This window comes from Limanda limanda, chromosome 1 (genome assembly GCF_963576545.1).
Source record: "Limanda limanda chromosome 1, fLimLim1.1, whole genome shotgun sequence".
NCBI classification, from domain to species: Eukaryota; Metazoa; Chordata; class Actinopteri; order Pleuronectiformes; family Pleuronectidae; genus Limanda; species Limanda limanda.
The window spans coordinates 40968239-40994274 of NC_083636.1; the positions used below are offsets into that span (position 1 = coordinate 40968239).

The following is a 26036-nucleotide window of genomic DNA, read 5'->3' on the forward strand; positions in this document are numbered from 1 at the left end:
TCACTTTCGGCTCCAGGCCTGATGGTCCAGCGTCAAATTTCCTAGAGCACACCAACTGTCACACACACACACACACACAGTTAGGATCAGTTCTTTCAATGAATTATCCCCACAATGTTGCAAAAAGTTGTTTTCCATAATGCTATGAAATGAATTGACACAAACAGCTGCCTGGAAGGTAGGAAACCTAAAGACATAAAGTATACCTTGAAATAACAATGGCTATAATTCATATAAATTAGCACTGACATAGCACAATGGAACTGTGGAGTTTAGTAACTGAGAAGCATTAACACCAATCAGGAATGTTACATATGGATTTTTATCATTTGTCAGGGAAGCTCCTTTTTAATGAACAATACTATATCACCCAGATAAAGTTGAAGCTGCAAGTGCCACAGACACACAGACACTCAGACACTCAGACAGGAGAAGCCTCTTATGTCCCTGTCACTAAATTGACCTCCAGACCAACACTCAACTCAAACTGTACATGTTTTTTAACTCCAGTCACATTGTGCAGATATATAGTCCATTTTCAATATGCAGTATAGGATTTCATAGACATATAAGTAGCTATGTGAACTACACAAAAACATTTAGTTGGGTTATAAAAGAAAAGCATAGTATACACACCTATTTAATGGAAAGAGAGTGCATGCACAAAGTTGTTGTTTTTTAAAACAGGTAGTGCATATACTGTAGTACAGTATGTATGTGGTGCCATCATACAAGAAGCCTTTATGGTGCTGCTTCCTCTCTCTGGCAGCTATAGGAAGTGTTTGAGGGATGAAACAGGACTGGGCCATGGAAAAACAAAGTCTAGTGGTGGTGGCAAGTTTGATAATGCAGAGTAAATGTGTTTTCTCTGTGTGTTTTGGTCCAACATACAGTCTGTGAGGTTGTGAGATGTTGATACTTCAGTCTGAATGTGTCCTCGCTATGTGCATGAATGGGGTTTGCAGCTGCTGTAACAGAGAGATTTGGGGGAACTGTAAGCTACACAGTAGGAGCAACAACAGGAGACAGCTGTCTTTCTCTCTCACCGCTGCCACATGTGGCACATTTCAAAACAACACAAAAAAAGGTAACAAATACGCAACTTAGGTATTTTTTCCCTACAGTTTAACATACAAAATTCAAGTGCAATTAAAGTTCCAAATATTAGTTACATCACAGACATTTCTCTCTAAAGTAACATTCTTGTTACTTGCAGGTAGTCAATCTCATCTTGTTATATATCTTTTATATTAAAAAAATTACAATATTGTCTTTTAGATTCATCCCATGTAATCTTTCCCTGTGCTCCGATGGATAGAGCACCCACAGAGGTTTGCATTTCTTTCAATATAGTTTCCATCTTAAAATGTGTTTTAAGTGCACCGATGTTTTTTCATCACTGTCTCATGCACATCAGGACCAATACAGAAATTAAATCCAGGATAAATCCATTCACTCTGTGTGGGCATGTACACCTGTTTATCTCCAAACAATGCTGTGTCTATAATGTCTGTGATGTGGGCATCTGCAAGTTCTGACATGTCCAGTATAAATATTACAAAATCAAAACAATAAACTAAAACAATAAAGCAAAACAAAATAAAAAGAGAGAGGCGGATGGGGGCAGGTAGAGAAGGTCAAGAAATCTTGGAAAAGTAAACAGACAAGAGGAATACATATCTTGGGTGCAGAGATAGGGTTTGACTGAATTATAGGTTTGCTAACAGTGGACTTTTTTCTTGACATACTAAAGTGCCACTTTACCTTAGCACTTCTGCCACTATAATGACTTTATGAAAGCATAATTAATTACTTTTTTGAGCCTTTACAGATTAATTTTATGCAATTTTAACAGGATAAGTTCAACATTTTGGGAAAGTTGTGATCTTGCCAATAGTTAGATGAGAATATCAATACCACTCTGATACCTGTTTGTTAAATATGAAGCTAGAGCTGGGAGGCGACTGGGGGGTAAAGCCAGCATGGCTCTACCTGTAGGTACAAAAATAAGTGATTTCATGAGAACCAGGATAGGACCAGGAGTCCTTGCACCCAAGAAACAGCAAATCACCCACCGACCCTCAATTTACCATCTGCATATTTTTCTTTCTTTTCTTTTCCACATATGAAACAAGCAAACTATACCATGATAATCAGTGAATTGTCAAAATGCTGGTTGTAGTTGTATGACTACTGAACAGAAATGAGATTGATTGAAACATCAGCAAGAAAGCTGGTAAGCACATTTTCTAAAAAATGTGGAACTATTCCTTCAGTATTCAAGTACTTATTCTTTTTGGTTCGATTGTGAGTCAACATTTGTAATTGAAGCTTTAAAAAATAATCAAAATTAGCTGCACTTAATGGCAAATTCCATATCAGATATGAATCAGTCACAGAGGTCCACTACTGATCTGGTGCACTGACGAGTTTACTTGTAGTTCAATATAGTAAATCTGACTGCTTTAGTTTTGTTGTTTGTAAAGTGCCTTGAGATAATGTATATTATGATTTTGCGCAATCCAAATAAAATTGAATTGAGTTGAATATTTTTCTTCTTCCCCTAATGAGGTGTTGTTATCTCACCTCAGACCTTAGACTGTGCTGTGTCTTAATTTAATATTAAATTTGAAGAGTCCTAACCAATATTGCAAGATGTTGTACCCTCACTGCCTGAGCCACAAACCTGTAACATACTAATCTGAGAAAAGAAAATTGATACTTATACGTATAAAATGGTCAAATTCAAAGAAACAATATATACATATAAAATATAACCGTTTTTTTACCTTATAAAACTCATTACTAGCCTTCAAAAACCCTTATCAGTCAAACCTTATAGAAAAATCTGCACGCACTGTAGGATGGGATATCAGTTAATAATGTTTTACTACTTAAATGGGTCAAAGACGAGGAAAGGCAACATGTGACCAACAGAGTTGAGGACTAATCGAATGGAGGTATGAAACATTAAGTCATGAATGGGTACATCAGAAACTTAGAGACAGGGGAGAAGTAACTGGATCTGGAATGACGCAGGATGACGGGGGTCTTTAACAGGACGATAGGGAGGCCCTGTCTATTTGTACGGCCTTAAGAATCTGGTCACTTTGGAGCGCAGCAGTTTGATGAAGGAACGAGGAAACATCTCTTTGGACTCCTGAGCTGTGTACCTGAAGTAGTTCTGGGGGTGGGCTAGCACGTCAAACAAGGCTTTTATCAGCTTCTTGTCCTGTAACAAAGACACATGGACAAAGGGTGTCACCACACTGGACCAGTCATCAACGGAATCTGTATTTTTTGTCAGCAGAACAACCTTTCAACAGTGTTTACAATCAAATACTAGACAGCATACATATCCATCAATACCTTCAGGATCTCCTGGTGGTTCTCAGAGGCGTAAAGCCTGCCATCCCGCACTATGTCCTCTATCAGCTGCTGGTAGTCCTCTGCAACACAAAATGTATTATATGTAACACGTGATATAAGTTTGATGAGTGAAGGTCGATGGCACAATAGAAGTTGACTCACCATCGTAGGTGACATATGGAACTTGGAAGCCTTTTCCACTGTTCCCCTCGTTAGACTTGAACTGGATCCAGAGCTTGCGAGAGCGAGAGGTAAAGGCGATGGGCCGCTCATAGGTCTGACACGTCTCGTATGTGGTAATGGAGGTGGGAAGGGCTGGAGGAAGAGTGACAATATATTAGGGGATCCCCTGCTTTGTTCTCACATCGACTTCTCTTGGGTTCCTACAGACTCTATACTAGAAGGCCAGGCAGAATAAGGTCAGTAGAAACTGCGGAAAGTCTCACTAATCTCACATTCTCACCATAGTAGACAGATTCTCCAGACCTGCTCATTTCGTTCCCCTTTTCTTAGTTCACCTCTGCCCATGAAGCTGCCGATCACTTGTCTAACCGTATCTTAAGGTCCATATCTCAGATGTGGAAAGCTCTTGAAAAGAATTACGAGCCACCGCCAGAATAAAAAGCACATTTCTAACTGTTCCACAATAGCGGGCCAGGTCAGAGTGTTTGGCTTTCCTCCTCATTAACTGTTTTTGTAAGTTGTGGAATTTTTCACTTGGTCAAATCCCAGAGAGGACTCAATTGGCCTAAAGTCCTTCCAGCTATTTAAGAATTTTTGTATGTAGGTGTTTGTATGGCTCAAAATAGCTCAATAGCTATAAAAGAACAACGGGAGACAGCAAATACTCTTGAGAGGAAGTATAAATATATCTAAACAGTTCACTGACAGAAAACTGGAGAGAGAAATTGACTCATGCATGAGAGTATCTGTTTACCACTCTTCCTCATGACCAGCACGTCTCCACACTCATCCTCACTGGGGAGGAAGATCTCTGGTACCACAATGAGGATCCGCCTCTTGTGTGGTGGGTTGATGGTCCAGACACAGTCCACATTAGACGGATAATCTCCAGGGTAATTAGGAGACTCGATGTAGCCTGTGTATTCTCCCAGCTCACCTCCGCACAGTTGGTCTGAGGACAGAATAACAGAAACTTAGCACAATAACTTACTTCAACAAAAGACTGAAAATACAACTATCACAGTGTCTGAAGCTTATTTTTCAGAATCAGCATTACTTTTGCAGTGGGAGACATTGGTGGCACCATCAAAGTCAGTGGTGGTGTTCCCAGGGCAAGTGATGCAGTAGTTTTGCGCAAAGTCAAACTGATAGGTTCCTGCTGGGCAGCGGATGCAGCGGTGGGTAGTGGAGTTGTAGTAATGTCCAGGAGCACAGTGCACTGAGGAGGGAAAAGAAGTCAGCATTCAAACCGTATGAGCTGAATAAAAATAACCACAAAAATAGCAGGCAATCCACATGGGGGATGACTCCAATTTGACTTGAAACAATAATAATAATAATAATTCATTTTATTTGTAAGGCACTCTTCATCCGAGGATCTCAGAGTGCCACAAGTACATAGTTAAAATCAAAGTCCTAAAAACTCAACTCAAAGTAAAAACGCCTTCTTGAATAAAAAGGTTTTTAGGCCAGTCTTAAAAGAGTCCAGGGTCTGTGTTGCCCTCAGGTGGTCAGGGAGACCGTTCCATAGGCGGGGCGCTGCTGAGCAAAAGGCCCGGTCGCCCATGGTGCGGAGCTTGGTGTTGGGAACCCGAAGGAGCGAGCTACTTGTAGATCTGAGGGTGCGGGTGGAGGTTTGGGGAGTGATGAGTTCTTGTAGGTAGGGAGGTGCATGTCCATTTATGCAGTTATAGGTGAGGAGTAGGACTTTGTATTCAATCCGGGTTGAGACAGGGAGCCAGTGGAGTGAGTGGAGAATTGGTGTTATGTGCTCATATTTACGGACTCTCATCAGGATCCTGGCAGCGCTGTTTTGAATGAATTGCAGTTTTTGGATGTTCTTGCCAGTGATCCCAGTGAAAAGGGAATTGCAGTAGTCCAGTCTAGAGGAGATGAATGCGTGGACAAGCTTCTCTGCATCTGACAGGGTTAAAGTGGGGCGGAGTTTGGAGATGTTTTTGAGATGGTAGAAGGAGGTTTTGCACAGGTTTTTTATATGGTCATTAAAGGTCAGGTGAGAATCAAACCTAACTCCCAGATTAGTGACTGTGGAGGAGAAGGGTATGACCTGACCGTCGAAGGTTACTTTACAAGTTACAAGTTAATTTACCTCAATGCTCTCACATAAGGGGCACGTGTCGACTTTGGCAAGATACTGCTGCTATCACAAGAACTCTTGAATATTGCTGATGTCGTCACATGCCCGTTGGACGAGAGTATAGAGAGAACGTGGCTCCAGAAAAGAATATCAGAGGACATTTATGCTATTAACAAGTTGTAAACGACTCGGCTTTGAGTCAAATTTGAATGTCGGGGCTTATGGACACTTGGATGACACCACAGGAGCAGTATGGAGGCATTTTATGTTTACCCCTGAGACTCCAAAAGTGTTTTGTGGACTCTTAACCTTCACCCACCCCTCCACTTGCAAAGTGGTGAGTATGATTACATTTACATTTGTGGGTGAACTATCCCTTTTAACTCGACAATCAGCATACACAAGAGTGACCTTTTGTTCCTCAAGGGATCCACTCATTATCAAGTGTTCATTACCGTGGCTGTACAGTATGGGAGTGATCCTGAATGACAAACTGTTCCTGACAAATACATGACGAAGATATGCAACAATAACCTTACGAAACCAAGATTCGTACATTTTTCATCAGGGCGATGGCCTAGGTGCTGATCCAGGTGGTTGTCATACCCTGACTAGGATTACAGCACCTCCCCTGCCATCAGAGCTCTGCAACTAACGATTCTGCTTTCTGGCTTGTATTCAACCTTCCCACTTTTTCCAACACTGCTCCTCTCCTTCGTCCACTGCACTAGCTCCCACTTTTTCATAAGTTTCATTGAGTGCTCTGGCGCTGGCCTACAGGGCAGTGAGGTGAACTGCTCCTTCCTACATCATGGCTGCACGGAGCCTGGTCAACGCATTGTTCTGCCTCAAGTTATTTAGACATCAACTTATTAAAGAGGACCCTGTGTTCGCTTCTCTTGGTCAAGATTCTACAATGGTGACACAAACTCCTCCCTCATATCGGGACAGTAGAGTCAGTCTAAGCTGGGTTGGACTCAAGAGCAAGAGAGGGTCGTCAACTAACTAGAGTGGTTCAATTCCTATTTGGGGAACCTCAAATCTCCCCTGATGGCTGTGCTTGCAATAGTGTGTGATATAGAGAAGTGTTTATAGAATTTGTTCAAGACTTTTACTCTAAAGAGCTTTGAGTGGTTCAGAAATCAGGTCAGAAATACTCTATTGATCTCAGAGGGGGAAATTTTGTTGATTAGACTGGAAAAGGGCTGTGTAAATAAAGTACCTTTTCAGTTAATTTAACTGAACAAAAGTGTATTTGGACAAAAATATCTGCTTCAGAAATGTAAATGTAATTAAAAGCCAGTATTGACATATATAGTTTTGATGTGAGAGATGAACAGCTCAAATAACAAAATATGCCAAATGTATAAGATGCTATGGCAATCTGTCCTATAAGTTACATTGAAATATTTAGTCCGTCACTAAACACACAAATCAAAGTGTGTTTTGAAGGCTCTCTCCACTCTGGAGCTCAGCTGATTCACTTTTGGAACTGAGTAAGGAGTGTGGGAGTGGGGGACAAGTCACCCCTGCAAGAGAGAACTGTAAAGTTGTTGCATTAACTGGAAAAACCAAGTACTGGAAAAAACAAGTTTATGCAGAATTTGACTTGCCTGCCGACCACTGACGTGGGTAGAGAGAGACAGAGAGAGAGAGAGATGCAAATAGTGCTGTCATCTTTATCTTTTTGATGCTATTCTGGTCGGTATTTACTGTGCACCTCTTACAACATCTCTGCTCTGACCCCATTCTGCGTTGGGTCCCTCAGTCGGTCAAAATAAACTCAGTAATTATTTAGCAGGATTAACATTTGGATGCACAACTGCACACACAAATTGTCTGCACACGCAGCGGTAGCTCTCCCATAAGGAATGGGGAGATGGCAAAATTGGGAGGTTATTCAGAGGGATTTTTTAGTAGCATGCTCTCATGCTCACTGGGGCAAGGGCTCAGATTGACATTGATGGCAGTGCAGCTGGCTGCATTTGTTGTTTGTGCATTTGTTGTTTTCTTTTTAATTAATTAATTGTGAAAAATACATATTATTGATTTAAACTTAGTTGTGTATCATATATAAAAGCCCTTAGGGCTCCATTGTCTGTACTATATGAGAAGATTTGTTTATTTGTCACTGAAACCTTGTTTGTACACAGTGATCATTTGTGAGGAGCAGTGAATCGCTGCTGGAAAAAGTATAGCAAAATGACGTCATGGGATCACCACAGTTAGTTGGAGGTCCGACTGTGCAAAATGTCTGCTCATATAGTGCCATTGTAATATAAGAACAACTAACCACAGAATACTAAAGTATGAGCAATACCATTTTGGCACAGGTATTGTGGATATCAAAGTCTCAATGCACTTGTTCAGTTGGGAGCTCTGCAAATTGCCATGTAGACTGGTGATGCAACATAAAAGCTTGCTGATAATGACATGCCTAATATTTTCTGTCATAAGCTGCTTTAGAAATGCACCTTAAATCCTAAAGTTCCCATCAGTTTCTTAAGAGGATGTGTATGTGTGAATGCAAATATCCGAGTGAGAGCCCTTCGTAAAGACTTCCTCAGCCTGGCCCCTTTATATAAAGTCTGTGAGAAAAAAACAGGAGTTTTGCCTCTGCCATCTGTACCCCCCTTTGCCTGAATCCTGCAGAGGATTAGATGTTTTTGTGTACGCGTTTGAGCAGAGAACCTCCCGTTGTGTTATGAAAGGAAAAATGTGGATAAATTCTCCAGAGATCCTCCGCAGATCATGTCTGAAAATAACAATAACTGCCACTCTGCTTATTAGATGAGGTATGCACTAACTCTAAGCAGAGAGTGTATAGACAGACAACGTGATGAACATGTCTATGAAAATAGTGACACATGTTGACAAACACAGAGCCCTACCTTTGGCCTCACAGTCTCTAAAAGAAACTGATCCGTCATACTTGGTCATGAGGCCTCCTCCACAGGTAAAGCACAGCACTCGGCCTGGTTCAGGCTGGTAGGAGCCGAGCGGACAATGCTGGCATGGACGAAATCCGTCAGGTGAGAAATGACCCGCTGGACACTGACCTAAGGGCCAGATTCACACAAAGTGAATACAATTTGATAAAAAATAGCAAACTCAAATCTCCACAAACGAACATTTACTCTGGCTTTTGGTGCTCTCTTGAGGATGTACCTCAGGATAAGTTTGCTTTAATTGACCACAATTCGATTTCCACCAAAAGATGTTGATATTTATGCATTTATATTAAATCTAAATCAATGTAGCAATGACCTACTGCATATATTTGCACCAAGGCAATTAAGTCATATAACATGATAGCTGAATTGTTAGGACACATACCATATGGGTGCAAATGGACTGAGTTCCCTGTTTGACTATTAGCTGCAGCCAGCTCCTGTGTTTAACTATGATTAATACAACAGTAGTTTCAGTGACAGATGAAGGCAAGAAACAAGGCATTTTCAGTGACTTTTGGTGAGTTACCTCCACACTGAGACACGTTCTTGGCTCCAGCAACACCCTGTCCGTCAGTAATGGGACATGGCTCGCAGGACAGCTGACCCCCCGTGTCCTGGTAGGTGCCAGAAGGACACTGGACACACTGCTCCTGCTCTCCACTGTAGAACGTCCCCACACCACAGCTCACTGAGGAGGGATACACAGGGTAGTACTTCCTGTGGCTCCTAATGAGTTTTGCCCTTATGACAAGACAGTTACACCTTCATCCAGTTCAGACTTGGTATTAACATCAGTTCTGAGAGATCCGATCACAAGTGGCCAGCGCTAAGTATGTTTGTTAAATCCTGGCATTAAAATGCTCAAATACATTTGGTATTTAAATGCAAAGATAAGAGAAAAAAAAGGTTCAGTTCATAGAGAAACTGTAGTGGCTCAGAGTACGTCAGCTGAGTAGTCGTCCTTCATATGACCCAGGATGCATTTGTGTTCCCACTGCTAAAAGAATGTGGACACATGTGGCCCTGATCACCTCTGTATGTAGTCACAGATCAGATCTATATCCGATCTGAGTGCATTCACACCTGTACTTAGAGCTGTCCGCTCAGAACGGATCACAAAACCCACGTGTTAATACCAGGTGTGTACGGGCTCATAAACAAAAAAAACATTTTAACAAACTTACCACACTTTCCCTCTCTAAAGACTTGTCCGGTGCTGCAGGCCTCAGCTCCCTCCGGTACTCTGGATGGTTTCTGAGCCACCTCGTACTCTGTCCCAGAGAATTGGATGTAAAACTGCTGTTTGTTGATTGACTTCCTGAGTGTCCGCATGGCGCTCTGCAACTTCTGCTTCATCCTCTCCCGCACGCAGTCCACATTACACGAGTCTGAGGCAAACTTTTTGTCAGTTCCCAACAATCTATTCTATATGGTATGAAGTCATCGTTTTGAAGTGGAGGTATAGATAATATTATACCTGAGGCTTCTTCCTCCTTCATCTCCATCTCAAACTCAGCTGTGATGTGGGAAACCTCTTTTGAAGGAGATTTGCGTCCTCGCCGACGCTTCTTAGATGAGTCGCATTTGAGGTTGACAAAGGTTACCTGGCAGTCATCAGTGCAGGGGAACTGGCCTCCTTCCAGGTGGAAAAGAGAAGAATGTGTTATAATGTTGTGTTATAGCAGCAGTTTTTCACTGATTCATTAAAATGCAGATTATAAGATAGCATTTGGCTTCTTCAACACTGAGCAGAAACTGTTTTGTTTGACCCCATTCGATATTCTATGTGATAGTGTCTTTACCTTGCAGGTTCTGCTTGGAGGAATCTCTGTGCTTTTCCTTGTTGCGGGGCCTCAGGTGACACTTGGCGTCTTTGATCTTAAACCTGGCCTTCTGTTTGATGGGCGGCACCAGTGTGTCTTTTGGCAGCAAAAAAATAAAATGGAGGACCATTAATGACATGGGGTACAGTGCCTAACAGGTGTACAAAGTAAAAATATGCAAAGGGTAAATTTGCTGCCCCCTTAATCTGTATTTGGTTCTCATTAACTATAACAAAAAACACCATCTTTTTTAATAACTACACTGGCTGCTTGTTCATATTATCCAATCCCAAAGCCCGCACAATGGGTTCGGCATAGACAAAGGACATGGTCCCTCACTAACCTCCAACCATCATATGGGGAGACGGAAAATAATGGGATACGGTCACATTTTTTTAAATCAAAACTGTACTACATAATACTAAATACCATTCAGTATTTCTTATTACTGTATAGTATTTATGTACTTATGTAGGCTCCAAATTTGACAGTTTTTCATGCTCAATTGTGACACTGTATTTAACAGACATACTCAGCAAGTGGAGTAAGTTTGTGCTTACAGAGTCTTAAAAGTGTTTACAGTGTGTGTTTCTCCCCTTGTTGTGAATTTTAAAATATGTTTGGCCATTCTTTGAATACAAAAAGTCAAGCCTAACCCATCTCCCATCAATCTTGGTCTACTATACCGGCACAGGTGGGTAAGGCAGTGGTGGCATTCCTCTTCTGAGGAGCTTTGACAGGCTGAACTGGCACTCCGCAGCTTAGTGTGTAGCTGTTCTCTGAGTCTGTAAGAAACACAAACACACCACACACACACACACACACACACACACACACACACACACAAACACACACACACACACACATGCACATACACATGTCAGACAAATTACCTACTGACAAAGGTAAGGAAAAACTGACATCTTGATAAAAAGGCTGGTTATTGTTTTGTCGTCTAAAAGATGCATGTGAGTTTATCTTATGGTGAGAGTGTTGAAGATAATAAATAATGTAATTGTTGAATGACCTCCTCCAGTATCAGAGAGCAGACCGAGCTGACTTTAAACCCTCTTTGATAAATCATTGAAAGTCAATTGAAAGATCTATGAATCCTGTTGATAAAGACATACACGCAATGACATATTTCAAGTAATAAATGAGGGATGAAACTCTCTGAGGTCATAAAAGCCATTAAATACCTATGAGCCCTGGCTACATGCAGTCACAGGAATTTACATGGCTCCCTCCCCCTGAATTAAAAAGAACTCCAAATAGAGAAAAACTAATATTTCACCCCAAGCCTGAGTGCTATCCATCATTCTCACACGGCGGTGGCCAAGTTAAACAGAGCGAGGGCCACGCTATGGAAAAACAATTCTGATCAAAGACTGTAATCGATTTACAGATGTGTGTTAAGTAGTAATGCAGGAGGAGATGCCTGGGTGCCAGCCAAACTGCTGGGCAGGCTGAGGCCAAGAAAACTTCATAGAGTGAAAAGCACATTAGTCTAAGTGGAGAGCCCCCTGAGGAGTCCAGAAATACAGCATGAGGTACTGCTCCAGTGCCTCCATCAAGCAGCGGCAGCGGCAACAGGAAGGACCAAACCGAGGAGTGACTGCAAAACACCTCCAGCAGAGAGCAGCAAAGTGTTAAGTATGACAGCGGACTGTTCAGGCCTTTTACTGTGATTTACAGGAGTGGAAAATACATCAATTACTGAGTCAACAACGTTTGTACATTTTTCATGTACGAACGTCTATTTTTTCCTCCCTTTATATTGTACATTCAAATCCAGGCCAGACAACTTCCAGACAACTTCCAGTCAAACAGTACAACAATATCACAAAAGTGCAATGATGAATAAATCCATGGACGTATATGAGTCATTCAGTCTTTTGACTCTGTTTAATATATAATGTTTATGCACATCTTTAGCAAACTAAAGACCTGCAGAACAGTACTCTCTTTTTCTATTTTTGTTATTTATTTATAATTGCTTGGTACAAAAGATAGTACATTAAGGAAGAAACCTGTATATTTAAATTCCAAATAATAAGGGAAATTGATGGTAAGTGTGAGTCTCCAGTCCTGTTAGTGAGGCTGTATTTAGGCACAGCAGTCCTTTGAGCTAAATGCTCACAATGATAATGCTATCAAGGTATAACGTCTGTGTAAATCATAATCTTAGCTTTCTAAAATTTGCAAATTGGCTCTTATAATAATCGTAATTTTTAAATGATGCAGCAAATAAAAAGAAGTAACATAATGGGATATTTCTTTAATCAACGGCCTTAGAAGTATGTATCTCTGTGACTTCAAATTTACTGATGCACATGATGTTACTATTTTCATACAATAAAAATACATTTCTCAAGTTGATCATCACCGAAGAATGTCAGAGTATCTGTCCACCAGCTGAAGATTACTAGAAGCTGGAAGATGCTGTGGGACAATTACTTTAAACATGGAAGTAAACCTTCAACAGCATGTCTTCAAACTAAGAACATCCACCTTTTTGAGTCCAAACCTTAACCCAGTCGAGAAATTGTGGAATGAGCTCAGAGAGCCATTCAGCGCAGACATCCTTAGAACATGTATGAGTTGAAGTAGCTTCATCTTATTGCATTTGTGCTAGCAACGCACTTAAGTGTGTGTGTGTGTGTGTGTGTGTGTGTGTGTGTGTGTGTGTGTGTGTGTGTGGATGTGTGTGTACCTGCAAGGAAGAGGGCATTGGAGGGGCAGGAGAGTGAGCAGACTTCTGCCCCACCATTTTTAGTGCAGGTCAGTTGAGCTCGGGGTGCTGGTTTCCCATTGGGCAGACATTTCACCACCTCTGAGGAACACACAGAGTCACATCACCATGACAACCACATGCACCCACAGACGCACACACACACACACACACACACAGACTCAAACAGACGCACACACAGAGTTGGTACATACCGATACAGTCTTTCCTGTTCCAATGGAGTTTCTGTCCAGGTGGACACACACAGTCGTAGCCACCCTGAGTGTTTACGCAGCCAAACTCACAGCTCCCATTGTTGATGCTACATTCATCTATGTCTGAGACACAACCATAAAGAGCAATTTTTAAATTGATGAGGCAATCTAGTTAAATTACTAGAAAGGGAGACAAGTAATTTTGATTATAGGCAAATTCTGTAGGCGAGAGATGTTCGAATTCTTTCTGTGTGGACTTTGTAAGTTCTCCATTTGTATGGGTTTTCTGTTGATACACCGGCTTCCTCGCATAATCCAATGAAATGCAGATTGGGGCTAGGCTAATTGAAGAGTTAGTTAGAATGGATAACAGATGGATTATTTGTCTTGTGACAGTAGTTCATGACATTTTATGTGGACCTGAGAACCTGAGTGCTGAAGCAACTGTTCTCCTAGATCTCTTCAATAAAAGAATAAGCCAAAAGAGTGCACGTCTTTTATTTTTTGATACTAGGTTTGTGAAGTTATATGTGTTTATAGGAAAGAAGATGACAGAACGCATGTCATGCATGTTGTAGTCCATACTCTGCACCCTAATCCAAGTTTTCTGTCCATTTGTTAAGTTAAATAAGCGTGTACATTTAAATGGGCAGAGATGGGAAAAGTCATATACTACGCCTGAAGTCTTTGTGATGAAGTCAAAGCAAAGTTGTTTGATTTTGTACGCAACTTTCACAACAAATTTCATCAGCAGTTTGGTGACACAGTCCCAATCATTACTAATTGTTTTAATTACAGTCTTTAAAGTCTTTACAGAGAATAAAGTAAAGTAAGTACTCCCTCACTAAGCATATTACCAAATACTGGGAAAACTAAAGTGTGAAATGTAGCCTGTTATCAGTATAGTGCTATAAATGGATGGTTCACCCAAAAATGAAAATTCGGATGGCTACATGATGACTGAGCTACAAGTGTGCAACAGCAGAAACCAACACACCCTGGGAACATGCATACAGTAGAGCTGCTTTCAGACATGCACTAAACTGTGGGAAATGTCTCCAGAGGGGCTGCATGTGAGAACGCAAATGTCTGTGTCCTTTCTGGCCCCAAATGGTCCCCATCTCAATAAAAAGTCTATACAATGTCAGGATAAGCCAATGTAAGACCACAGCAGGACATCTCCACAGGATTCACTGCGAGCTAGAGGATATGTTGATGACGTTTCAAACCCATGACAGGAGCGAAAAGAAAACAGGAAGAAAACAAATATCTCAGGATGAAAAACATGGGATTTCCACAGCATAATTTTTATGCTTATTAATAATAAGATCTGACTTTCCAACTGTACAGTATATACAACATTATTTGTGTTCACAAAGACCAAATGATTTTGTTTTTGACCAATGTGTGTGGCTACGGCACAGGGGGTACAGCAGGTCATCCACTAACCAGAGGGTCAGCAGTTCGATCCCAGTCTCCCTCGTTCCTCAAAGTGTCCTTGGGCTGGGCTGGTAGTGAGTGATCGATGTGTGATGGAGAAAGTGTGGCAGATAGATACACTGTATGCATGTGTGTTTGAATGAATGTGGTGAACAGGCCCATGTGCTATGTACACCCAAACCATCAGGCCCAAAGGAACAGAGTACACTCAGGGAGACATTATTCAGGGGAACTAAGGTGTGAGAAGGTACATAGGCGTATTCAGTGACCCATCAGACTGAACAATATTTTCTTTTCCATTTCGGATACATCAACACAAAACCCTTCATTTAATCCACTGTTTCACACACTCCAGTTGTGTCACACATCAAATTGCAGGCCAGTTTACTGTTTCATGCATGCTGTGGGAAATCAGTTTAATGTGAGCAGACCCTCACCTCCACAGTGAGTGAGGCCATACAGGATGTATCCCTTGTTGCACAAGCACTCGAAGCTGCCAGGGTAGTTGATGCAGGTGTGGTCGCAGGTTCTCTCAAAGGAGCATTCGTCAATGTCTGAGGGAAACCAAGGAGAAACATGACTGTTGAGAAACACCGGAGCTACACTGTTTGCAGTGGAAAGAGTTTGGAAAGGGAAAAGGAGGAACTAGAGAGAATTCATCGTCAGTGACTTTTATTTCCTGTTTTTTCTGTTCTCCATCTCAGGCACATCAGTAAATGGATTCAGTCCTGCAGCCAGTGTCTAGTGGAACATCATTGCTAATCCCACTCATCCAGGAAAAATACAGACTTGGAAGGTCTGCAGCTGTCTCTACATACAAAATATAACTTTAGTTTTACAAACAGGTGGCCTTAAGTCAACAAGTTGGAGGAGTTCATCAAGCATGAACGGCCGAAGGAAAAAAGATTTTGAAATGGAATGTTGGAAATGTAAGCCATAGAAACTAGGTGTCACGATATCTGTTACTTAAATTTATGTTTCCTTTCCTTTTCAATGGCTTGATGTATTAACAATTAAAAATGAGATTCTGGAAATAAATAATACATTAAATATCACACAGTAATAAAAAGATTGTTTCAACGATTCCAAACCAAACAAAGTAAAAACCATCTGGTTTTTGAAGTGTTTGCTGTCAACACAGCAACGTTGTGTTGCTATCGAGATGGAACCAACTCACTACTGAAGTAACAAGAAATCAACTGTAGATTGTGTGTTTACATCCACAAAGAAAGGTACATGGATGCTGTGGTTGTGTCTGAAGAATTTATCTGCAGCTGGAGCTTCCAGACAAGTGCCAGCCATAGTATCCGCTGATCAGCAAACTGCACTGCTTGACTGATATTTCATCATTGCTATTTAATATTCTGCTATGAAAACCTATCAGTGCTGTCAATGATACGACAGCTGCAGGACAGATGTGACTGAATTCTTCATCCATTAATGGCATTATGAACTGGTTCAAATCAGGGTAATGGGAGCATTGATGGTCAGACAACACAATCTTCAAGACTCATTTATGGACAAATAGGGCTGCTAACCAAGATTCGAAAAGGATCAATCATCACAGTAGACAAATAATACAATTAAATCAAAAAAATCTGTTGCTCACTTAGACAAGCGCTCATTGTGTGCTGTGCGTGTGTGTGCGTGTGTATTCCCACACACATGTATGCACATCTGCTTGTGCATGTGTCTAAATATCATAGCTATCAGGAATAGAGGTCAGTATTTGGAGCTGGTTTATTTTAGACTTGTCTGTAGGGCTCAACAGGGCTAATAATATAACATGATATAATGGAGTTTGTTATGTGGAGGAAGTAAGGCCTGGATCTTGGCTCAGTAAATAACTCCAGGAAACTGTCCAAGAGAGCTCTTTGGAATAGCTTACCTGTTTCAAGAGTTTACATAAATAGAGCTGGGCACAATGAAGCTGTCAACAATTATTTAATGTAATTGGAACATGAAGAAAAGAAATGCTGGTTTCTGGTTTGGCTGTGTTTTTGTTTACCTAAGACGCACCCTTGGTTATGATGAGGTGTTCTGACAGTGACAGCTGACATTCATTTTGATTGCTAACTAAATTAATTAATTCTCGCTTCCTTTCTAAACATTTAGAATATATGGGATATTTTGTGGAAATCTCTCGTACAAATGTGGCAAACAATTGATCTGTCTGCACTGATTTCTCAGTCAGTTCTGGCAGATGCTCACTGCTCTGATCACTAGCAGTGTAGTACCTTGAGCTATTTTCTCTGGAAAAGCTCATAGGCACAGACAGGGCTGACAGATTCAACATTATATTTCATTTATAACTCATGTATAAGCTCAACAGGCTAGATGTCAGTGGATGAGACAAACCTGGCAGCTATTGGCAAGCAATACACACTGGCAAAGGTGTGTCCGCAACAGGCACTGATGCTGTGATGTGGCTAACAACACTCAACACCTGTTTATTACAGACTCACAAAACCCTTCTGTTGGTACATAGTTATTCCAACCCGCACACACACACACTCATACACACGGGACAAACAACCACATGAACCCGAACTCACTCTTTGTTGGCTTTGGGCAACACAAAGAAACACCTCTGGATTTTGTTGTTGATAAAAATGATTTTGTGTTTTTCTGTGCTGCTGTCTCTTTCTGTGACTTGCAACCAGGAATCTGCCTTTGGTTGTACAAACATCACCACAGATCACAAGTTGGCTTCTACATGTACACTGCACACTCAGTCGAGGAAGACAGCTATACTGCTGCAACTAAGATCAAGATTAAGATTAAGATTTGTTTATTGTCCCGTATCATGCACACACAGGCACCACATGCAATGGGGAAATTGACCCTCCGCTTTTAACCCATCCATGTGAACACAGCACACGGAACACAACACACAGAGTGACATCACGGAGCAGTGGGCAGATATGGAAAGCGCTCGGGGAGCAGATGTTAGGGGAGTAAGGTGCCTTGCTCAGGGGCACTTAGAAAGTGAAATAGGGAGAACTGTTTGTGTGTGTGTGTGTCTGTGAGTGATCATGACTTCAGAAGGTGAAAGTCTGTAGTAACTATTACTGCATACTGTTAGTCACTCACCTTGGCAGGTCCGTTCGTCTGTGAGCAGTTTGTGGCCTTTCTGACAGCTGCATTCAAAGGAGCCCACTGTGTTCCGGCAGAAGTGATCGCAGCCTCCATTGTTCTCCTGGCATTCGTCGATGTCTGGTGGAGCACATTAAAACAATGACAAATGCAGTCCTAGTTTTTCAAACAAACACATACGTCATTTCTGTGTGATTCTTTGTCGGCACGAGCGAGCGAAACAGAGGTGAGAGAGAGAGAAACAGAGAGACGAGTCAGGAGAGTCTGAATGAATCTTTTACCTGTTAAAGTGACGACCATTATGCGGTGATCCGTGTTGGTATTGTGCCGGTGGTCACACAAAAAATCAATGAGACGAGACAAAAATATGTTTGATATATAGTGAAACTGCAGCAGATTAGAGGACGTCAGCTGAGGTCCTTCATATATGACCCAAGCAGGATGGATTTGCATTTACACTGTTAAAAGAATGTGGACACTTAGCCCAGACCTCCTTGTAATGTGGTCTTGCATGAAAAAAATCTATATGTGTTCACACCTGTACTTAGAGCTGTACACTTGAGATTGGATCACAAAAAATACATGTTAATACCAGGTGTGTACAGGCTCACAGGGTTTCAGGGAAGCATTGACTAAATCAATCAGAGAGGTTGTATCAGCCTTCTCTGATGCCTGAGTGATACCTAATTTGAACTGTAATTACACTGTAGCACCCTAAACATACATGTAAACTATTACAAATTGAGGGGAAATTAAGCGTTATATATTATCTATAGTTTGTACCACAGTTAAAAAGGCTTTTGTTTGTGATAGAATGTGTCCACTGCAAGAAACTCAGTCATATAGAACCTTAAATTACCTGAGCTCCAGCCCAGGTGGGGTGCAGCAATCCAGAGGCAGTGCCAAATGCAAGCTGCTGCCAGATCTGGTTTTAAAAACTTCAATGCATCCATCCCTCACTTCCTCCAGTATGCCATGCCCTCACATGAACCCAGGCTGTAAAATCATGTCTAGTACCACCTTTTGTTTGTTCGTTTTGATGGTGCTTAAAGTGATGCAAACTGTAGAAGATTACTACCTTAACCCTAGCCTGGGTGCCAGACGAATTTAGCCCCGCCCACAACATTTTCGGTCAATCAAATTGTCAGGGCGGGCTTTATACGATGATGGACAGATGATCAACAGTTACGTAATCAACTACGTCATCAAAGAGCGCTTGGGTTGACTTTGATTTATGCCTGCCGCTGGAGAGCTGAGGTGTGTAGATGCTGCCATTGAGTCTGTTTTAGGAGACATCGACAGCGCATTAATTTTGAAAGAGGAACAGAGAAACGCGATCAAGGCATTTGTATATCGTAAATATGTTTTTGCCGTCCTTCCTTCGGGATTCGGCAAAAGTTTAATTTATCAGCTGGCCCGGATAGTCGCTTATTTAACATACGTCACATACTACGTTGCTCTGATTGGTTGCAGGTCTATCCAATTGAGCAAAGAGGCATTTTTTTCCCTGGTTCGGTTGAAACACGCCCCATAATCACAGCCCAATGGAGCAGTATCAGACTCATACTCTGACTAGAATTATGAGTATAACAATGTCAAGCTACCTTAACCCTTGTGTTGGGGAACAAATCAAGAAATAGAGGAGGAGCAAGGATGAAAGTAGAAAAGGCCAGAGGGATAAGAAGTGGTCGGATATTGATGGAAAAACTAGCCTACGTCATCAAACAGCGCTTGCGTTGACTCTGTTTTCCACAACCATGCCTGCCGCTGGAGAGCTGAGATGTGTAGATGCTGGCATTGAGTCTGTTTTAGAAGACATCGATAGCGCATTCATTTTGAAAGAGGAACAAAGAAACGCGATCAAGGCATGGCGATGCAACTTGGCGTGCACGACGAGGTGGACATTATTTTTTGATCGATAAAACTATTGCATGTTCGCTATGTGGCAGGAGGTTTCCCTGAACGAGGTTGCCCTGAACGGAGCACAGCGAGGCTGTTAGCAGCTGGAGGAAGCAGCCCGGAGCTAGCCACCGCGCCTCGGCTTCATGTCCGCACACGGAATGTCAGTCCACGAGAATGGAACCCGGACAGACCCGGGTCTGGGGGAGGAGTTCCGAAAGTGGGGGCGTGACAACAACCGGACTGAGAGGTGGAGAGCCGTCAAATCGAGCTAGCTCTCAGCGGTGTTACCATTGAACGGATTCCGTTTGACTGCCACAAGAGTTGTTCATCTTGTAATAAAGATCTCAATGAGGAAACGCGCTGTGTTGTTTTTTTATGGTAAGAGAAAGTCTTGACTGTCTGACTTAGTAAATAACTCACAATGTCGCTAAACATACGTCACATACTACGTTGCTCTGATTGGTTGTAGGTCTATCCAATTGAGCGAAGAGGCATTTCCGTTGAAACACGCCCCATAATCACAGCCCAATGGAGCAGTCTCAGACTCATATTCTGACTAGAATTGAGTATGACAACGTCAGGCTATCTCACTATGACACAAGAACACAAATCAGTTGTTACCGAAAATACAAACACTGACACTTTTCTTGGAGGACAGAGTGTTTCACTAACATACTGCTATCTTAGGTAACTTTGGCTCGGGTTGCTACAGTGTAAATTCCCCCGAATCCAATAAAGAGCAGGAAAAAGCTATTAAAGGGAAAATTCACCACTTTTTATGTGGATGTCCAATAAGTGTTGATGGTAATTGTAGTCAACTGAAGCAATAAATTCCTCAATTGTGCTATAGCAACAAAAAAGGTTGACTTTTCAGAGCTTTCCTGCTTGTATAGCTGTTATCACTATGCCTATACCAGGATGCATTTCACACAAGCACCTGATGCTCAACCCCCAGTTGTATAAGTGGATATGTACACATCATTTTATTTAATGCAAGGACAGATGGAACCATGAAAAACCACTTAATGTCACCTGAACCCAACCAGGAGAAGCAGACCTTATCTGCACACATTTGACATGTTGTTTAATGTTATTCCTTCTCGCTTACAGTTTGCCCCTTTGAACTATAATAACGATTGGTCATTTATTCCCACAGCTGCTTATGTTAGCTTGGCTAATTTGTGTCTTTGACCCTGCTCTCTGACCTTTCACATCCTGAGCAGGGGCAAGTGAAGATAAAAATAAAAGCAGAAGTATAAGTGTATTGTTAATGAAATTAAACTAAGTGTATACCAAGTAATGCAGAACCAGGGCCTATTATGTCATCAGAGAGGAGAATAAGATAAGCAAAGCTACATTAGAGAGAAACAAATATTTAACTAAAGTGGCCGTAAAATTAATTGATAATATTTGGCATAACAACGGAGCATGTGTATGTATAATGTTGTAGTGGTTCCTTGTTGACCGAAAAGCACACCTTTAAATGGACAATTTGAAGGTGAGCTTTAGTTTGTATTATCACGTGGGGGGCAGACAACTGGATTTTTCTTTATTGATAGTAAAAGTTTTGTTGTTAATCTCTTTATTTTACTGTTTATTACATTTTTTCACATCTGTCTGTGTTGTATTGTTATGCTTTGTGGGGGCTTATGAAAAATCTTTGTTTAAAAATAATTAAAATTCTACTGAAAAAATAAAAAGATCAATCCATGCCCCAGTGCCCAGTCATCCAGCAAAGACAGTAGCGCGTAAGGCTAATCTGTGACAGTAACACAGCCGGAAGGATAACTGCTATCTCATTTCAGGTTACACACGCTGCACATTGGCCACAACCAAGACTAAAGAAGACACTCTTGAATTTTGGGATGTTTGAGTGACTTTGTAAACTAAATAGATCACGAGAATATATAGATATCACCGCGAGAAGAAAAGCTTCAAAAGTAAGGCAAACTGGTTCTTCTATACAGAGGTGTTGGTAAACACTCTGTACATACACTAAGAAACACACAGATTTACACACAGGGGCGTCGTAAGACCTGTTTTAGGTGGGCTGATGCCCCCCTTAAATGTTCTTCAGCCCCCCCAAATAATTATTGGGATTTTTTTTTTTTTTTAAATTAAACTATTGTTTTACACATGGACAAGTTATTTATAATTTTAACATGCTACATATGTGAGTGTGTTTCTGGTTTGTATGTTTTGTCCCCCTTCAAATTACAATCCAATAGCCTCTCATCATACTTAATAAAAGACCGGGCACTAGGACCTTGGGGAGTCTGCATCGCTGCTGCGCTGGCTTTCTCACTCTGTCAAGTAACGTCTCTCATCAAGGCAGCAGGATTACAGCCAAGGAGTTTAGCTCATAGGAAATGATGCACAGAGTGAAATTGTAAGTACAGGTAGTTATAGAATGTGGCTATCTGTAGTTGTTAATGATTGTTACCTGCTTAAATTTAGGTTTACTTGAGGCAAATGAAAGGGAATATTGTAATGAGCTATGTTAACACTAAGCTAGCTAGCTAGCTAGCTTAGTGTTAACACAGTCTTGCAGCCATGTCAATAGAAAGTGACATACTAGGTGGACTGAGTAACAACAGACTGATAGACCGATTTGCCACACTTAAAAACAGAAGGCATTCTTTGATGCTTCCTCCCACTAAATATTGTCATTAACCTGTGCTTCCAAACCACCCCCTTCCCCGTCAGTGTCCCGATGACCTCACTTCCTCAGAACGGGAATGGAATGCACTGAACATTCATGTTTTCTTAATGGTATGACTATGGCCATGGAAACATGATTACATTTTCTAAAATCTCCTGTACATTGGATTCTATTTTTTAAATAATTTGAATGTATTTTTGTGTATTGTGTATCTTATTCCCTTCTGCTCATAATACAACAAATAAGCAATTTAGAAGTTGACAATGGCAGGTCCATTCTCTACCCATTGTGTGTGGTCCCTTTAAGAATTAGGATTTGGGAGTGATGCGGATATGAAAACTAGTATATCCGTCTTCCCTTTAAAAGCAGGAAAATTATTTCTCTCTATTTGAGAAAAGTTCATATTTGTGTTGTCAAATTTCACAAATTTCCTGAAATTCTGTGTCTTCTGTTATCTTATACTGAATGAATGCAAGCAAAGATACATAGAAAAATCACACTCCTTCTGATTGAACCAATCTATGAACTGTCTGAAACAATGGATATCCGCAGCCCCAAATGAGAAAAAAAATTGGCTCGCGCTGCGCGCGCAAACATTCAGCATCCTTAGGGGCTAAGACCCCCCTTTCGTTCAATCCTAGAAACGCCCCTGCTTACACACCTCAACATTCACAATTTGCCCTCACCATCTCTGCTCTGATGCGAAAAAACTACATATACCACCCCCGGTCTATCCAATTCAGACACAGCTTAGTAATTATTCTGGCAGCCATAAACACTGGCAGAATCATCACATCTACCCACACTTAATGGCCACTCCAGGGACGGCTGCTCTTTATAACGGGATATATAATTATCTTTAATGGAGCTTAAATAAGCTTTGAGCTTAAATACATACATTATGCCTCTGAACATCTTGAAATGATAAAGTTGGAAGAGAAGAGAGAGAGGACAGACAAAAGTGGATGTATTGAGGGTTAACTTAACCTCAACATATCCTGTATTTGCACTGCATTATTTTCTCACCAAAATAATTATTAGAAGGACACAGTCCATTTACAGCGACTCATATCTCCTTTAATAAATAATTTTAGCTGCGGATATCAGTAACAATACCAAGAGTTGGTTCTCGAAGGCTGTCGTTCTAATAGTCTATGGCACCATGATGTTAACATATTAACATAAAAAGGTAGGACTCCTATAATGGCTTTTGTTTGTGTTTCACATGATTGTGCAGCTTGATGTCATCAAGAACAAACATCTGGGTTGCCAGAGGCCCTCTTACAGGAAGCCTCCGTAAATAAGGATGCTCCTAAGCAACTAACTAATGCTCACAAAGGATTGTGTATGGATAGCAGGAGAAAGGGTGAATCACACTTGCAGTTATTTACAAATAGGTAAAAGGCATGCACACAGATGTAAGAATATGCACATGCACCCCATACAATGCTTCCACCGCAAACACCCAACTCTTACCATCTCTGTCTGTTCCTGTGGGAGGGAGGAGTCATTCGTCACTTTCACTTAACACACAAACAATCACACACACACATACAGGCTATCTCCTGGGATCCATGTTTGATATTTACACTAGTCGATCAGATCAATACCTCAATCCCACCTTCTAATCAATAGTTCCATCTATTGCTAAAAGCTATCTGGCTGAATATCCCACAGCTCTACTGATAGACTGTCTGCTACCGTGTGCATATGACACAGGTTTAGAAAGCCACATTTATAACATTTTAAGGCCCTTTTAATGCTCCAGAGAATTCGATTTAAGAGCAATTTAACAACCAAAATAAAGAAATAAGAAAGCTGGCAAACGCAGTGTATTTCCAATGAAACATAGCTAATATAAAGTTCTGAGAGTATAAATGGCTGTGATTGGTCCGCGGACGACATCATTTCCGTACGACATAATTTCCGTACGACGTCATTTCCGTATTTCACATTTCCGGACCTCAAACTTCCTGCTTCCTTCCATGTCACAACAAACCCAAACACAGCTATGATTCTACGATTAATGTGACGTGTGTGTTAAGCCAGCGGAGTTGTCCGGCCGAAGGTGGCTCGTTAGAGCACTGACGGCATGTGTGCACGGTCACAAACGGTTATAACGAGCTTTCAAAACGGCGCTAGCGGGCTAGGCTAGCGGGCTAGCAACCATGCTAACTGCGGTGGTGACAGTGCAAAAACCCGCTGCCACGACTTTAATTCCACTTCTATCATGACACTGTTTCTACAATATCGTCAGGTTAGAAGCAAACACTGGGTAGTAGTTAGTGTCGGGACTCCCTGCTGACTGTGTGTGGAAGCTGGGGGGGAAGCTGGCTAGCTCCGTGTAGCTGCATTAGCTGTTGCTAATCCCACAGCTTCAAGCTGTGGGATTAGCAACACAGTTCCGAAACAAGACCGGGGAACCGCTGCGCTAAGAAACGATTACATCAGCATTTTGACCTGCTGGGTTTCACTTTATTTTATTTAGTTGGGGGGTAAGTAAATAAACAGCGTGGACTTCTTCTGATTACTCGTGAGGTAGGCTTCTCCGAGCTTGTCTTCGGTTGCGCCACCTACTGTTCTGGCGGTGAATTGTTTTCAAGACGGAGAGGTATAAATGGAAAAGTGTCCGTCCGATCGGTCCGTCCGTAACGGATTCGTAGAAGCATAATGGAGCCTTAAGGAGTTTACCCAGAGTTTGCCTTTCACACATGCACAACACAGCGGGGGGTTCTCTGCACAGACACGTTCACAATAGCAACAAATCCTCCTCATTATTCAGGCGAAAGGTCGAGCCGCTGGGTGCAGCACACAGAGGTAGGAAGAGACATATTAACTCAACTGCGTAGAGATCATGTAATTCTTTTTTACAGCACCCTTACAGTGTCGGAGTTTTCACACATCTGATTCTCCTGAATTTCTACGCACTATATATGAGGAGGCCAGGTGGAGAAAGTCTGTAGAAACTGCGGAGCGTCTCACTCTGACATTTTCATTAAAAAATGTACCTCCTCCTGAGGAACTGCGGAGTACAGTGCATCACTGCAAGCAGCATTAGTGTAATTTGGTTGTGATGTTGGATGTTGCAGAGCAGCACAATGTGACCACACAGCACATACTTTGATGAAGCTGTTTATATGATCACATTGATATAATGTGGCTCAGGCGGAGCTATTAGTATAATGGTATTAGAATCGCCTATAGGATTCAGTGTCTTCAGGAGCCGTCGAAGTGGTATGACTGAACATGAGCGGAGCATCATATTCGCTGGGCTAAGAACTTTGTTTGATGTGACTCTGAGTAATCGATTCGAGTCTGTCTGCACTGAAAAACATCTGGCACTTTTTAACCCAGATTCTCAATAACCCAAATAGGCCTCCAATTGAATTTGAATTGAATTTACTGGCAGTTGAAAAGTGACCTTCGGGGAATACATTTTTCTTCCAAGGTAGATATTTTGGATGTGAACTCTTCACTGTGCCGGCTGCGGAGGAGGATGTGGGCCAAATGAGAAGGCTTGCTAACATCCACCTGGGCCAAAGGAAACAAGTCCTCCACCCCCT

At 41.5% G+C, this 26036-nt stretch overlaps 1 protein-coding gene across 3 annotated transcripts in view; it reads right to left on the bottom strand.

The window, feature by feature from the left end:
• Positions 1-2830: 2830 nt before the first annotated feature.
• Positions 2831-26036, bottom strand: part of scube1 (signal peptide, CUB domain, EGF-like 1) — a 100059-nt gene continuing 76853 nt past the window's right edge. For 2 of the 3 annotated variants that reach the window (XM_061072734.1, XM_061072716.1), the window contains 15 exons: positions 17907-18029; positions 15251-15367; positions 13374-13496; positions 13141-13260; positions 11114-11212; positions 10407-10523; positions 10082-10240; positions 9789-9992; positions 9131-9292; positions 8542-8709; positions 4610-4771; positions 4307-4504; positions 3532-3684; positions 3370-3449; positions 2831-3232 (listed from right to left, as the gene is read on the bottom strand). In XM_061072734.1, coding sequence (XP_060928717.1) covers positions 3080-3232; positions 3370-3449; positions 3532-3684; positions 4307-4504; positions 4610-4771; positions 8542-8709; positions 9131-9292; positions 9789-9992; positions 10082-10240; positions 10407-10523; positions 11114-11212; positions 13141-13260; positions 13374-13496; positions 15251-15367; positions 17907-18029 — 2138 coding nt within the window. In that variant the 3' untranslated portion in view covers positions 2831-3079. Of the gene's footprint in view, positions 3233-3369; positions 3450-3531; positions 3685-4306; positions 4505-4609; positions 4772-8541; positions 8710-9130; positions 9293-9788; positions 9993-10081; positions 10241-10406; positions 10526-11113; positions 11213-13140; positions 13261-13373; positions 13497-15250; positions 15368-17906; positions 18030-26036 lie in introns of all 3 variants that reach the window. The other variant, XM_061072725.1, reaches the window with a different exon arrangement.